Here is a 15,686-nt window from a genome sequence, read left to right as displayed (position 1 = left end):
GAGTTGGGGCAGCTGGATTGGGCTCCCGCTGATGGATTCAACGGTGGCATCCTGCCGCTGCCCATCGGCAGCAGCGGGTGCGACCCGTCGGCCAACAGCGGTAGCGCCTGCCTCTTGCTGAGCTGTGTCCGCTGGCAGGGGCACCCGCTGAATGGTGTGAACGATCGCATCCTGCCGCTGCCCAACGGCAGCAGCGGATGCGGCCCGTCGACCCACAGCGGTGTCGCCTGCCTCTTGCTGAGCTGTGTCCGCTGGATTGGGCTCCCGCTGAATGGATTCAACGGTGGCATCCTGCCGCTGCCCATCGGCAGCAGCGGGTGCGACCCGTCGGCCAACAGCGGTAGCGCCTGCCTCTTGCTGAGCTGTGTCCGCTGGCAGGGGCACCCGCTGAATGGTGTGAACGATCGCATCCTGCCGCTGCCCAACGGCAGCAGCGGATGCGGCCCGTCGACCCACAGCGGTGTCGCCTGCCTCTTGTTGAGTTGGGGCAGCTGGATTGGGCTCCCGCTGAATGGATTCAACGGTGGCATCCTGCCGCTGCCCATCGGCAGCAGCGGGTGCGATCCGTCGGCCAACAGCGGTAGCGCCTGCCTCTTGCTGAGCTGTGTCCGCTGGCAGGGGCACCCGCTGAATGGTGTGAACGATCGCATCCTGTCGCTGCCCAACAGCAGCAGCGGATGCGGTCCGTCGACCCACAGCGGTGTCGCCTGCCTCTTGCTGAGCTGTGTCCGCTGGATTGGGCTCCCGCTGAATGGATTCAACGGTGGCATCCTGCCGCTGCCCATCGGCAGCAGCGGGTGCGACCCGTCGGCCAACAGCGGTAGCGCCTGCCTCTTGCTGAGCTGTGTCCGCTGGCAGGGGCACCCGCTGAATGGTGTGAACGATCGCATCCTGCCGCTGCCCAACGGCAGCAGCGGATGCGGCCCGTCGACCCACAGCGGTGTCGCCTGCCTCTTGCTGAGCTGTGTCCGCTGGCAGGGGCACCCGCTGAATGGTGTGGACGATCGCATCCTGCCGCTGCCCAACGGCAGCAGCGGGTGCGGCCCGTCGGCCAACAGCGGTAGCGCCTGCCTCTTGCTGAGCTGTGTCCGCTGGCAGGGGCAGAACACAAACAAAAAGCGTTGGGACGTGAGGCCTGTTGCGTGGTGTCATGGCTTCTCCCAAATTGCCGTGCAGAAAGAGATGGAGCCGCTTTGCTACCAGACCAGGGCCGCGGCTGTGAAAGCTGTGGTGCCGTGGAGGAAGCTGCTTGACAGTACTGTTTCTCCGGCTGCGTACTGGCGCATCGCCGTAATAAGCCAACTTGCGTTTTGCCCCGAAGAGCTTGATCTATTGGATATAAAAATGATATAAGCACCAAGGGTATGGTATTCTTATACAAGATTCCTGCCTTCTCACTTTCGAGGGAAAGTCCTGCCACGGTATTGTTTACAGTTTGGCGACCCATGGGCGGCATTCCGCAATGAAGTAACGTTTCCATAGAACACAGCCGATGTTGGTGCCTTAACAAGAAGCGAATATATTATTTTCGTCGATTGGCATAACGAGACGACTTCAGCAGATCTGATCCCCCTGATAGGACAAAGTGCGAAGTACAAAGCCGGCAGTCATCGTGTAGCAAAATCCATACTTCAAAGAACTTCTTCGTTAACGTGATCTTGGTCTAATTGATCCAGTTACCTAATTAGCGCCGGTACTCTCTGTCATATAACTTCGCCTTGGCGAAAGTATTTTCCTCAAATACAATACTAGTACGCCTCCGGAGGTGTATAATATAGTTTGCTACTATGCAGAAACAGGTTCTGCAAAGTACCACCAGCTTGCCATCATGCTCGGCACCGAACGTATTTACTTCCCGGCCAGTTTCGAGGAAGGGGGTCATCACCAGGGCTGAGGCGATGTCATCATCGTCAATTAGGGACAAGCCTGCGTGGACTGGCAAGTCTCTGGCCTGACGCGATCCTTTCGCAGCGCCCTAATACGCAAGCATAGCAGCCCTGCCGGCAACGAATAACCCGGCACGCGTACGGTGTTGCCAGCACCCGCATCAGCATTACGCCTTTCCCCAACCTCCTAACCCATACCGTACCGCCGGATCCAGTTGACCCCTTTTGGGAAACCTTCCCCTCTATCGTCCCTTGGGTATACCCGCCAATATCCCTTTAAAACTGCCATTTGCCAAGGCGACTTAGGCTAGCCTTATCGCTCCCTGGCATTGTGTTTCGGCAAGCCGTTACAGGGCCTATTCTCCCTTCCCAAATCGAAACGCATGAAGTGCTCCTGCCGTCTTGGGTCAAAATATGGTGCGCTTGACAGTGTGGGGCGAAACTGGCCAAATTGCCTTTCAACGGCATTATACCCTTTCCATTATATGCCGTTTCCATCATAGACACGTCTCCTAACCCCTTACCTCTCCTCATCCACCTCTTCCTCTTCCTTCCTCTCCTTTTCCTTCGCCCTGAAAGGCGACAGTGTTCTCTCCAAAGTGGTGAACTGGGCCATCAATACCCCGCCGCTGTACGGAGCTATGAAGGTTCTCGCAAAGCAGGTACGACACGTGCATGTGCAGCATGGTCCGTACTCGGGGCATATGCGCGTTAAGCATACATCAGCTTTTCTTATTCGCTTATTTTTACGATATCCATATCTATTTCGGACACACAGCCCCCTCGGCCCCCTCCGGGCCCTTGGACCCCCCCCCCTCATCAGGGCTCCAGGTATGCATGTATGTCCCCCCCAAGGTTACATTTTTCGTGGGTAACGCAACCCCAGAAGGTGCTGTCACATACATACACACGCACATCATGTGCACACACACTCTTCTCTTCCTTTTGCAGTCAGTCCTACCGCGCCATCGATCCCGCTATCCTCCGCGCTGTGCTTTCCCACGCACTTCCCCCTCCCTGCCCTCTCCCTTCTTTTCTTCTCCCCTCCCTCCGCCCTTAGTTCCTTCCATGGTGTCGCACGCCCATCCCTGCCCACCACCACCTCGATGTAGGCGGTTGTTTTCCTTGGCGAGGTACTTATGTATACCCCCCCGCCTCTTCCATTGGTTGTCAAACAGCCGTCTGGACGCCGCCCTGGACCCCGTCGTCCTCCTCCTCCTCCTCCTCCTCCTCTTCCCTACCCTACCCCTACCCCTGACCCTGACCCTGACCCACGGTCCAACCCACCCAGGCGATGAAGAACTCTGCTGAGAGTCGGGGCGTGCGGTGGGACGGTCACGTCGACAACATGCGGAGGCAAAACGAGGTGTGCGGGGTGCAGTATGTGGTGCAGAAGCAGTGTGTGCGTGTGTGTGTGTGTATGTGGTGAGAGGTTAATCGGGGATGGTGACGGGAATGGAGAGGGGAAACGACCACACACGCTCTTCAAACAAACACTTCATTCCTCCACATCCCCATCAGTTCAACCCCCAACTCTCTTTCCACACGAGGCGAAACCCCTCAAACCCTCAAACCCTATGAGTTGACGCCCTTTCTTTGGCTTCCACATGCAATGCCCCTCTCCCTCCCCCCCCAGTTGGAGGTGATCAAGAAGGAGCTGGAGGACCCCGCCATGTCCTACCCGGACTACTACCTGAAGCCTTTCCATGCCTACGAGACAGGCAATCTGGAGTGGCTGGCGGCGTACGAGGTGCAGCCAGCCACTTACGCCATGGGGATTCGGACATTCAAGGTGACGTGAGGTGTGACGTGTGAGGGGCCGCCACCTCGCTCGTGCTGCTGCGCTTCTGTTCTTCCTCCTCATCCTTATCAGCGTCATCGCCTGTACATCTCCCACCTCTTCTAAATGCTTTTTGTCCTCCTGCTGCTGCTTTCCCTCTCCCCCTCGCCCATCTCTCTCATCCTCGTCCCCCTTCAGGACAAGCAGCACTGGAGCGGGGACCAGTGCTTCGTGGAGTTGCGGAGCCGCATCACCGACGCCATCAAGGTGTGTGTGATACCTGTGTGTGAAATCAAGATGTATGTTATCTCTCCAGATGTATGTATGTATGTCATCGTCCTCTCAATTCCAAAGCCTTCCACCAGCTTGCCCCTTTCACCCGCCGCTGCTTCCCGCCTTGCTCCGTGCTCTCCCCCCTTTCCTCCTTTCCCCCATATACCCCTCCCTCTCCAGTCCCCGCACCTAAACCTACCCAGCCGCTCCCCTCACTCTCCCTCCCCTGCCCGCCCCTCCCGTACAGTCGTACCACACACGCCACGGTCTACCCCTGCCCTCCCGCATCGCCGACATGGGCTGCTCCACGGGCATGTCCACCCAGTGGTTGGCAGAGCAGTTCCCCCAGGCAGCTGCAATTACTGGACTGGACCTGTCGCCGTACTTCCTGGCGGTGGCGGAGTGGGAGAGGCGCCGAAGATCAACAGCGGCAGCAGCTGCTGCGTCGTCATCGTCGTCGTCGCAGCAGCAGGTGTGTTTGCGTGTGTGTGTGTATGTGTGTGTGTGAGAGAGAGAGAGAGAGAGGTGGGTGGTGTGCTGGATGTTGGGCTGTGGTCAGCTCGGCGATTTGCGATACGGTCCGGGCTGCATCATCATCATCATGATCATCATCTGCGCACCGGCAGGATCATGCGCGCGCGTGTGTGTGTGTGTGTGTATTGCCCACATTCCCACATGTAACCACATGCCATGCACCACACCCATGCTGCTTGCACACATACACACGCGCGCGCACATACATACGTACACAACACGAGAACACACATGCGCATGCTGTCCTACCGCCTCCCCACCAACACCTACAGGCCTCTCACGAAGCCCCTCGCCAACCCCTTACCCTCCCCCCCTAATCTCCTAAATCCTGACGGCAGCGCTCCGCCCCCATCACGTACGTGCACGGCCTGGCCGAGCAGAGCCCCTTTTCCGATTCCTCCTTGGACATGGTCAACTTCAATTTTGTCATCCACGAGTGCCCTCAGGTGGGATCGATCTGTAGATGACGCAGATGAACCCTGAACCACTGCTGATCATAGCTGTTGGCATTGGTTGAGGTGGGCTTGAGGTTGCGTAAGGGCTTTTTATGCTTTAATGATAATAACACCTTGCAAAGAATGTTGTTAAGGTAGTAGGTACTGCAGCGAGAGCCCCAGACCTCAAGGATTGTTATAATTCCCCAGGGCAGGGCAGGGCAGGGCAGGGCCGTCGGGGACCGCAACGGACGCTGATCGAGTGATGCATATAACATAGGGACATGTGCCGCGACGGAGCCTCGGAAGGGGTTCATGGAAGACGTGGGAGATGAAAGCTTCAGTGAACCTGCATGACTTCTCCGAGGCAACCCACAGCGTTCCCATCCGATTCGGGAATCCTGCCTCGTTGGGTAAAGGTTGAGGATGAGATCCTTAATCACGAATGTTACGTTTTTAGCGCTCTCAGCACACTGTTCCCGTAGGGGAGGAATAAACGAATTATAGCTCCTGAGGAATTAATGCTTTAAAATGACCTTTCTTAAATAACTTTTTAACATTTTTAATAAGCCATGCTTATCTCGCCACCCGCCACTCAAATCGACTTGCCGCCTCATCGTGCACTGTCGTGGCTACATCGTTACCCTTTCTTTGGCTCCTTGCTCCTTGCTTCCCGGATACGATTCCCCCCCCTCCAAACCTGGTACACTCTTGCCCTGGCAACAGCTTCACTCGTCCGTGGTTCGTCTTTCCCCTCCAAACCCCCTTTCACTTGCATATCGCCGGTAACGTAACGCACGCAGGCCGCCATCGAGTCCTTCATTCGCGAATCCTCGCGGATACTTCGACCGGGGGGCGTGCTGGCGTTTGTGGATAACAACCCCAGGTAGCACGACGCAGTGCCGTACACCCGCCGCTCACAACACGTGTGGTTTGAATATAACTGTGCGCTGCTGCCTGCGTGGCGTATGCTGTACTGCACCGCCGCGCCCAGCGGCGTGTGTGTGTGTGCTGTGTGTGGTGTATGCATGAGGTAAGAGGTGTTGTCGCGTCCGGCACAGAGTGGTGTCCCTTCCCGGCCACCGCGCTGTCACCCGCAGGACCCACATGTGGCCGGCCTGTTCCTTGTAGTGCTAGTGCCCTCTTTCATGAACCGCCTGACCTGCTAACCCTCGTAACCCCATATCCCAAACCCCAATGACCCTCCCGCCAGGTCTGCCACCATTCAGAATCTCCCTCCCGCCATTTTCACTCTGATGAAGTCCACTGAGCCCTGGTCTGATGAGTATTACAGCTTCGATCTGGAGGTGGGAGGGGGAGGGGTCGGGCTGAGGGGGGCATGTGACACTCCCGCGCTTCTCCGGTGCCCTTGCCGCTGGCGCTTGTAGATATGTACGTTGGCCTTCAGTGTGACCCTGTGCAATTTCGACACACACATATTCGTGCATTAGTCGTACATATTATTCGTACATTAGATTAATGTTCCTCAGGGTCTCACCTCTGTTTGCTACTCCTTGCTTCTGTTTACTACAACCCCCATTGCTATGTAACTACTGTTTGCTGCTGATTACCACTGTGTTTGCTGCTGTCCGCAGGCTGCCATGCGCGCTGCGGGGTTCAAGGAGGTGGTAACGTTGGAGACGGATCACCGACATCGCTGCGTCATGGGAATCAGGCCTTGAGAGATAGATGTATGGCGAGGGGAGGGAAAAGGGGCGAGCGTGGCAAAAGAAGGGGAGAGAGCGAGCGGAGGTTGGAGGAGTGAGGGGGGGAAGGGGAGGGCTTGGTTTTGGAGGCGCATTTAGAGAATGGGGAAGCGAGGGAGGTGGCAGTGCAGGCTGTGGCACCCGTCCATCAATCCCTCTCCCCTGTCCCCATTTTTGAGGTATTTCTCTGGTATTTGCTTGATTTGTGCCAAAGGTTGGTTTTGTTTGTTTGGCCAAGTATGTGTTAGAAAAGGCTGCCTTCCGAACACGGGCCATCATGTGGAAGCAAGACCTGAACATAATCTTGGGCAAGTTTGTTATAATTATTGCGCTGTCGCCTTGATAGTTTGTACATGTCTCTTTCTCTACGTTTGAGTGCTAAGGATGTGTTTTACGGTGAGATGCCTTGAGGAGGAGACAGGACTGACAAAGGTTTTATCTATCGCGTCATGGCCGGGATTCGAAATTCCTGTGAAAACAAAGCACCTGTCTTTTCTACAATCAAGACATGCACTCGGATGGCTACTGCGGAGCAGTGCCGCTTTCCATTGGTGATCCTGTCCACAAACACTAAATGACACCGTCAACAAACGTGATAAAGTAAGGTAACCTGTGACACTTTTAGCATTGATGGTCGCCCTTCATATTAAAGCTATCCGGTGGCGTTGCGCCGAGCAGAGCTGTGCAGTAGAAAAAATCCAGTGTATTTAACCGAATAATGACATATCACTTCTAAAAATCAATACATATGCCAAGCGTGCACCTGTAAGCGTTACACCAGGGCTCTCAGTATGTGAGGAAGTGCTCCCGGAGGTTGCTGTACAGGGGGCCCCCACGTCAGCACGACAGTCCCGTCTCCTGCGCCTTCGATTTGCTCGCTTACTCAATTAGGTCTTCAACGATATTAGGATCTTATTATAGTACCTTTGGATAACTGACAACCTGAGCATATTTTGCCAGGTCGCGTCACAATTTCGGAGACGGGATACAGCACGCTTTTCATATAAGGAAAGCATTTCGAGTCTTTTTCAGCTTTTAAATGAAGCTTTCAAGGCAAATGCCAACAATGAGGGTTGCACCAGCTAGTCTTCCACATCGCCGTCGCATAGTCTGTGGCGCGTCGAATGGCTCGAATGGAGCCCGAACGACAATCCACAGGCTTATCCAAGAAAATGGGTGTCTAATGATGCCAGGTAAGGGGGAAATGCAGTCAGCGGGAGGGGAAACCTCGACGCCGAAAGGTGAACTGGCGTTACAACCTCGCGACACCACTTGAACGCGTGAATGCCACAGGCGTTTACGACGCTTTATCGGCGAAGATCGCAGCGCATGTTGGTCATAAAGCATTCTTCGTCAGGTGGGGTTCGTTCGGTGAGAGACATGGCGCTGGTCATAGTCATTTATCCTGCTTCTAGCACAAGCTGTCGTCTGCAGCAGCTGGCCAATGCTGACTTCATGATGTTTTGTACCCTTCCCACAAATGTCGCTGGATCGGCGCAGCGGCTATGCGGTGAGTTGCCCATCGTTGTATGTTCATGTCCCGCTCGCAGCGCGCCGATCGCTTCTCACTCAGGGTTATAAATGCAATCCTTAAAAGACCCAATCCTCTTATAGAGCAAATTAATCGTTCTCTCAGCGCCTCTACTTTGCAGGATTGTTGAGTTCCTCACTACTGCGCGCGTTACGGTTGTAAGGTGGCATTATTTACCCGGCAACAGCCCGCGGCTATTAATACTCCCGTGCTCCCTGGATCTATGAACCCCTGGATCCTCCTACCTTGGCCTGGTGGTGCTAATGCTACTGCGGCCATGGCAGTTGCCTACCTGAATCATATCAAAGCCGCCGCGGCATCCTCCCCCGCACAGCTCCTTATCACAATTATCACGTCTCACCTGTATGGTTGTACGGTTGTACGGCGTTTTTAAACTTTTCAGGTTTCTGCCTCTGTTCTGGGTGAGCCCGATGTGGGTTTGCTGACCCCGCCGGAGATGGCTCGCAAGGCTGGACAGATCACGAGTGCCGTACCGTTGTTCCCCGTCATAGCGGATGCTGACACGGGTGGGTTGGGGTACGGCATCCCGAGGGGTTGAGGATCGGGGCGTTACAGGACACATCCCTAGGTGGTAACCTTGTGTGTTGCTGAAAGTACATGATTGGCGATGTCATGTTGATGGAGGGTTCTCGCACGGTGCGAACCGACAGGGTATCGAACTGGAGCTTCTATGTACGCATGTATGTCTGTGTGTATGTGTGTATGTGTGTTCATCATTTGATCTAGGTGTGTGTGTGTGTGTGTGAGATGGTGTCTGTGTCTGTGTGTCACTCTCCCCCTTCTCGCTCCTTCGCTTCTCCAAACACCCGATGGAGGCGCATGTCTGCCTTACGGCGCTCCCTCCTCTCCGGGGAGTGCCCATTACGGAATGGAATGGGCGACCGCGGGAGCTGAAAACCACCCAGTTCGTCAACTAGAGAGAAACCCACGTTTGCAACGAAGTGCGTTCTCAGCGGTGGCTCAACACGTACAGCAACGGCAGGTGCAGCAGCTGCCAAAGCAGCAGCAGCAACATTAGAGGCAGTAGCAGTAGGGTATCAGTGGCCGCGGTAGCAGTGCGCGAGGTGATACCGATTTGAGATGGGTGGGGAACAAAGGATGCTCTCACTGAGCCGTACATTGTCTACGAATTACTATATTTTACATCGTACATTATTTCTCATGAGATTTTCGTCCCGTGTACGGATATACGATCGTACGGATGTACGGACGTTCAGGTGGCGGGAACGTGCTCAACGTGCAGCGCACCATCCGCCAGTTGATCACCTCAGGCTGCAAGGGCTGCTTCCTAGAGGACCAGGCCTGGCCCAAGCGCATGGGGCACATGCGGAACAACGAGGTCATTGAGATGGAGGAGTTCGCGGCCAAGGTGCGACTTCGGGTTCTGGACCTAGGCTTCTGGAAGGGGCGAGGAGGAGCTAGAGGCGGTGTAGCACAGATGAGGAAGTATTGTATTCTATCAGGAGGACGAGGAGGTGATTTCAGACGAGGGGTGGCTGTGGCTGTGGTTGAGGTGATGGTAGTGGTGGCGGTGACGGGGCATGAAGGCAGGCAGACGTGTCGATGGTCCGATGCGATCCCATGCGGCCTGATCGCAGATCGCAGCGGCTCGCGAGGCCATCGGCGACGCGGACTTCTTCCTGGTCGCTCGCACTGACGCCCGGGGTACCTCCGCCAAGTACGGCCTGGAGGAGGCGGTGAAGAGGGCCAACTTGTACGCGGACGCCGGGGCGGATGCCACCTTCGTGGAGGCGCCTCGCGGGGAGGAAGAGCTGCGCGTTATTGGGAAGGAGACCAAGGTGCGTTTGTCTGTATGTATATACCTATGTAAAAATGGATTAAGAATGGACACACTGCATCATCATCACATATACACCTCGGTTATACACCTCACCTTGTCGCATGGGGACTTTTGAAAGCTCAAATCCCACCAGCCTTATCGTCCCGCCTGCCCAGCTTCTACCGCCGTCTCCTCTCTTTCGATCCCCGACCCGATCACTTATTTTATGTATCGTCCTTCTCTACGCCCTCCCCGCTCCTGCTCCTGCTCCTGCTCCTGCTCCTGCTCCTGCTCCTGCTGCGTACTCCGCCCCATAGGGCCTCCGAGTCTGCAACATGTTGGAAGGCGGTGTCACTCCCCTTCACACCCGGGACGAGCTCTCCGCCATGGGCTTTCACCTAGTGGTGTACCCCCTGGCAGGGTTGTACGCCGCCACGCGGGCCCTGCTCGACGTGTACGGAACTCTGGCAGCAAAGGTACGAAAGCGGGAGGGTACGGCAGTAATGCTTTTGTGGCGGAGGTTGTGGCGATTCAGAACAACATATCTATTGACATGTGTTGCATGTGTTATGTGCTGTGTGTGAGGAAGGAGGGAGTATGTATGTCCAACCGCGGGGCCACCAGCCTGGCAGTTCCTAGTTTCCCTGGTGTCACCAGGGGTACCTTCATGGGTACCTTTATCCTTTTGTTCACACGTGCCGACTTCTGTGGAGTCAGTGTGAAGTGGAGTTTCTTTGTTGGTGTTTTTCTCACTCTTCCTTCAGGGTTTGGGACCCCTGCAGCTCAATTCTGATTTCCTTGAATATGATTCACCAGGTACCCTTCACCCACACTCCTCACAATCCACCAGGGTACAACACGCGACAATTTGGAGGGTTTGGCGCACTTTAACGAATTCAACGAACTTATTGGTTTGGAGGAGAGCATCCGGACTGAGGAACGACTCACGCACCGGGACGCGTCTGACAAGCTCCACGTGCGTGTACGGGCGCCCGTTAAGGAACTCAACTAAAATAACGAAGAAGTAACTGTCAACCGACAGCTCTCCTGTTTCGGCTGCATGTCTGTGAGATGTGTACGGAAGAAGAGAACGCCTACGGGACATCTTCCCGGGAGGAGTCTTGTTCCGTCATACTATAATTTTCGCGGGCGGGGCGCCCTTGTTTGTGAAGTGGCTTAATTTGGAGGGTACGTGGAGGCCGTTACCGTTACCGGTGTATGTTCCGCAGAGCTGCTCCCCCTTCTAATATGTCGTATTTCTCTTGGGAAGTTGATCTCCGAGCACCCTGTACATGTGGGGCAGGGTGTGGGTCTATGTGTGTACCGGTGTGGATGGGTATGTAGGAGTAGGAGCCTAAACGGTGCCTTGCCATGTACGGCACTAGCTAGCCATGCCGTACACTTCTGGCATACGAACGCCACTGAGAGGGTTCGGATTGTAAGCTGGTGTGAACGCGTATAAACCGCGTAGGTTTGTCCTCTTGTAATTTCCTGGTGTACAGGAAGAGGGGCTCAAGTTTAAGCTTTTCTAGATTTGTTTTTATAAACCATATGCTTGGTGTTTAGTATGTCCTGCCCTTGATAAGGAGGGAAAATCGGGGGGCAGATTTTTTGCTTCTTGGGTGCGTGATTAGTTGCATGGGCATGTCAGGTTTTCACGAGCGGCCCAGTACTTGGCGGCAAGCTTACTTTTCCTTTGCTGTGGCTCTATTTGGCATGGAAATATCTGCAAAATTTTAACTGACCAGGAGGAGACGAGGACGAGGTTCGAGGAAAAAGATGGTGATGAAAAACGGCGCAGAAAAGCAAGGGAAAGGAACGCGACGGACAATAAGGAATGAACTAGGAAAGTGGTAATGGTTGGATATTTTATCTGGGTTCTTGCTGACGTGGTGCGTACTTGGAATGATGTTGACGTATGGCGGAATATCATGTCCGTAACCAATCTTCCGGGCGGCATCCCTTTTCTTGCCGATCAACCGAGGAATTAGCAGCAAAACCAGCCGTGCACCGAAGCCAGCTTCAGAGGCAGGACCTGTGGGAATTCGCGCGGAAGGCTTTCTGTACAGGATGCAGGGTGGCCGCAACTGAAGACGGTGTTTTGCCGCGCAGCGGCATTTGGCTCGAGTTCTGAACGATTGCGGTCTGTCGATTAGTATCCGCTTTGTTCTTTTAGCTTTGTATTGAAGTTGCTTTGCAGTAAAATCCGTTCTCGCAGCATTTGTATGCGGCATCGTGTTTTGAGTTCAAGGACACATGAGACGCGATTACATGCGGCTCTGCCTCTCATATGTATAAAACACTGGATAGGAACCTGTGGAAAAGGTGTCGAGGAGCCGGCGTTAATGTTTATTCAACAGTGATTGAGAGGTGCTTGAAGTTTGGTGCAACACGACATTTTCGGACGAGCAAATCATTCCTTGTTATTAACGTCCGCCCTGTCGAGCTCCAAATGCTTTGGTCCTCCTTTTCCCCGGGCTCGTTTTCGTACTTTATGATAGACGTTGAAGACCAGACGGAAGGGTTTTAATTTTAGTCGCCCCATTTGGTGTGATGCAGATGCGTACGACGTGAGTTTGACGCTTTGTTAATACGTTGTAATTTCCATGGCTACAGAAATGAGGGGACTTAAGATGTGCTGTAATTAGATGGAGGGAGTATGGTTGTCTTAAGAGCGGCTTTTATAGGAATTGGCTGTTATATATGCCTGCTGGCCGATGGCTGGGAGGCAGTTGCTCCTTTGCAAGTCGCCAAGTGCCTTTATGGAGATCATTCGGATTATCCTTGCTTGTCACCAACAGCCGGTAACCCTACCAAACCGGTCGGTAACTGGTCGCTTCGGTACCTGGCCGGTAGGTAGGGTAACCGACATAACAAGCTAACGACCCAGTGACTGGGGGGTCACCGACCAGACATCGGCAAAGCACTGTGTTCCGCGTCAGCGTCCATTTTGCCTGCCAAAAGCGGTGAACCACTTAATCAAATGCAAATTTACAATGCCATAAAAACGAAAATGTAGGTAGTGCTGTTACGCACTTTTTGGCGGCGGCAAGATTTTGCACGGCATCATCACACGACCGATCTGCGCCGCTGTTCAGCCAGTATTTAACCCAATACATAGATAGCAAATACTTTGTGTTACATATGACTTCGTCTTTTCACAATTTGTAAGGTTAGCTTGGCTTCTTTTAAGGGGAACGCTGCATCCAAACACGCACACAATTAGACCCCCGGTGGCTGTGAGGCAAGTGGGGACATGCCTGGGAGGCTGAAAGGGCATAAGTCGCATCAGGAGCATTGTACGCCGCAACAATGATGCATCATACCATCAACTAGTTGCCAGAAAGGCGGCGGGGAACACGGCTTGATCAGTCACCTCGCTAGGCAACCATCATGGGGAAGGGATGTAAGACCATCCTCCTCTTGGATGGGTCGAACTACTCCCAGTGGCTCGGCAACTTAGGGGATTTCCTCGCAACGTCCAAGTTGAAGAGCTACATCAACAACCCGTCGCCTCCGGGCCGCAACACCCAAGACACCCTGGAGGAGGACGCACAGGCGCTCGGCTACCTGCATCTGTCCTGTGAACTGCCCATCAAGCAGTTGCTCAGGTGTTGCCAGACCACTCTCACCGCCATGCAGCTCTTACAGCAACAGTTGCGTTCTGCATCCCAGGCCCGGCTGAGCCTGTTGGAGCCGCAGAAGCAGCCGAGCATGTGCGATGGGAAGACGACCACTGACTTTGTTCAGCAGGCAGAGCAGCTCCGTAGTGATATAATTGTGGCCGGCGGCCAGTGGGACCAGAGCACAATGCGCCAGGCCATTCTCCATGGCCTGCCTCCGCAGTGCACCATCACCGTCGAGTTCACAATGTATCAGCCCAACTTAATGACCCCATAGCTCGTGCTCATGCTGAGGGAGAAGGAGAACAACCTTAAGACCCAAGCAAGCAAGACCAGCCTGGTGGGATCTGTCAGCCCTGGCCGTGCCACCAGTGGAGTCGGCAGCACCACCGGTGCTGCAGGCACCGTGGGGGCCGGCGACACCTGCCGCTACTGTGGACAGCCTGATCACTACATCTGCGAGTGGCCCCTTAAGCAATCGGATGAGTCCATCGGCCTTCACCGCAGCAACGCATATGAGCAGCTGCATGCCGCCAGCTAAATCAGTTGAGGTAGCCGCAACTGCCACCGTGACGGTGGTGGCAGGGGCATTGTGGACTGCCTGGTCACTACATCTGCAAGTGCCCCCTTAAGCAATCGGATGAGTCCGTCGGCCTTCACCGCAGCAGCACATTCGAGCAGCTGCATGCCGCCAGCAAAATCAGTTGAGGTAGCCGCAACCACCACCGTGACAGTGGTGGCAGGGGCACTGGCAGCGGCAATGGCGGTAACAGTGGGGGTGATGGAGCATGTGAACACTGCCATGCTCGATGCGGCAACAGCCACCACAACAGTGGCTACACTGCAGGTGTCAGCAGTGGCAGTGGCTCGGGCAGCAGTGGAAACAGCTCACACCAGAGCCGTGCCACAGTGCTGTTCATCGACGGCAGTGGCAGCAGCTCACAAGTCATCCTTGACTCAGGCTCACCATACCACTTCACGGGTGCACAACCATGTCCCCACCAGCGCACCACGTCTAATCGAGTGGGGCAACAACCACAATGTCCGGCTGCACAACGTGCTGCATGTCCCCAGCTCGGGCCTCACCCTGATGTCTGTCGACCTCATGATAGGTTGACATACCTCATGACACGCAGCTGCTCGGTCACATTCAGCACGGACAAGATGGGCTGCTGGCTCTCACGCATCAGCCTCCTGCACAACAGCCCGTCTATCACCACATGGAGCGAGTGTGGGCACTATGCATGGATGTGGACCTGCAGGCGCCGACTGATGTCACCATCAATGCCCTTGGCACCATGGGCGACAAAGCTGGTGGGGGCCAGGCCGCAGGTAGCAGTGCTGGTGGAAGTGCCGCCACCATCCCCAGCACCCGTGGTGGCAGCACCGCCGGCAGCCACACCAGTGGAGGCCAGCTGGACGGTGACAGCAACGGCAAAGGGCAACCAGGCATCGGCAGCCCTGGAGCCGCTGAATACTCAGTTGCCGAACTTGCGGCAGCACAGCACCTGCACTGCCAGTACTATCACCTTGGTTACCGCATGCTGGAGCGCCGGAGTGCTGCACCACAAACCTGGTGATGGGGCGACAGAGCAGGGGTCGACATCAGTGCAAGTCGACGTCCGGCCAGGGAGGCAAGAGGCACCTGGATAACATGCACAACTGCCTGGGCAGCTAACGGTCAGGTAGCAACACCGTGGTGATGCAGCCAAAAGGGGAAATTTGAAAGTGTAGTGATTGATAATGTGGCCAAAGGGTGGCTAGCCTCCACATCTGCATGACAGCACCAGGCTGAAAGGAAGCAGAGTTGCATCAGCAGAGACTGCATCAGCAAACCGAAGGAAGGAGTCAATAAAGGAGGAGGGGTGTTTTTGCTTGAGGCCTCTTGTGATGGCAGTAGAGTAGTAATAGTGGTGGTGGTCATGGAGCGCTTGGCATTCCAAAGTAGGTGGTGCAAGTGGCTGGTCTACTCACAGCATCCTCCACCACTCACCGCTGCACTCCTTCCATCTCATACGCACAACCAAGGGGATGGGGGCCCGCAGATGCAGGAGAATTAGGGAGGTAGCAATGGCGGTGTCATAGGGTAATAATACAGGCAGGCAGGCAGAAGGTGAG

At 55.0% G+C, this 15,686-nt stretch overlaps 3 protein-coding genes across 3 annotated transcripts; all 3 read left to right on the top strand.

Annotated features, from left to right (window-relative positions):
- Window positions 1-2,464: 2,464 nt before the first annotated feature.
- Window positions 2,465-7,106, top strand: VOLCADRAFT_84448 (uncharacterized protein). The gene is made up of 10 exons (XM_002958351.1): window positions 2,465-2,557; window positions 3,187-3,252; window positions 3,538-3,678; window positions 3,865-3,933; window positions 4,187-4,341; window positions 4,459-4,471; window positions 4,812-4,919; window positions 5,711-5,793; window positions 6,121-6,214; window positions 6,503-7,106. The coding sequence occupies exons 1-10, from the start codon at window positions 2,528-2,530 to the stop codon at window positions 6,587-6,589; spliced, it is 846 nt and encodes a 281-aa protein (XP_002958397.1). The 5' UTR covers window positions 2,465-2,527; the 3' UTR covers window positions 6,590-7,106.
- A 573-nt stretch (window positions 7,107-7,679) lies between these two features.
- VOLCADRAFT_84447 (uncharacterized protein) lies at window positions 7,680-11,287 on the top strand (the record flags this gene model as incomplete). The annotated part of the gene is made up of 8 exons (XM_002958350.1): window positions 7,680-7,806; window positions 7,907-7,970; window positions 8,114-8,123; window positions 8,548-8,671; window positions 9,383-9,534; window positions 9,764-9,964; window positions 10,263-10,421; window positions 10,796-11,287. 8 exons carry the CDS (start codon window positions 7,680-7,682, stop codon window positions 10,955-10,957), a joined length of 999 nt encoding a protein of 332 aa, XP_002958396.1. The 3' UTR covers window positions 10,958-11,287.
- Window positions 11,288-12,707: 1,420 nt separating this feature from the next.
- On the top strand, window positions 12,708-15,148 carry VOLCADRAFT_99638 (uncharacterized protein; the record flags this gene model as incomplete). Its single annotated transcript, XM_002958349.1, has 2 exons — window positions 12,708-12,797; window positions 14,774-15,148. 2 exons carry the CDS (start codon window positions 12,708-12,710, stop codon window positions 15,146-15,148), a joined length of 465 nt encoding a protein of 154 aa, XP_002958395.1.
- Between the last annotated feature and the right edge of the window lie 538 nt (window positions 15,149-15,686).

This window comes from Volvox carteri, assembly GCF_000143455.1.
Source record: "Volvox carteri f. nagariensis unplaced genomic scaffold VOLCAscaffold_92, whole genome shotgun sequence".
Lineage (NCBI taxonomy): Eukaryota > Viridiplantae > Chlorophyta > Chlorophyceae > Chlamydomonadales > Volvocaceae > Volvox > Volvox carteri.
This window is presented reverse-complemented; position numbering and strand designations above follow the sequence as displayed.

What these genes read in the sequence shown, in the direction of transcription:
- VOLCADRAFT_84448 (XM_002958351.1), top strand. Translation starts at nt 2,528, where the DNA reads ATGAAGGTTCTCGCAAAGCAGGTACGACAC. An exon ending in GCATCACCGACGCCATCAAG is followed by an intron (nt 3,934 to 4,186) that starts GTGTGTGTGATA and finishes CCTCCCGTACAG; the next exon opens with TCGTACCACACACGCCACGG. An exon ending in ATTACAGCTTCGATCTGGAG is followed by an intron (nt 6,215 to 6,502) that starts GTGGGAGGGGGA and finishes TGCTGTCCGCAG; the next exon opens with GCTGCCATGCGCGCTGCGGG.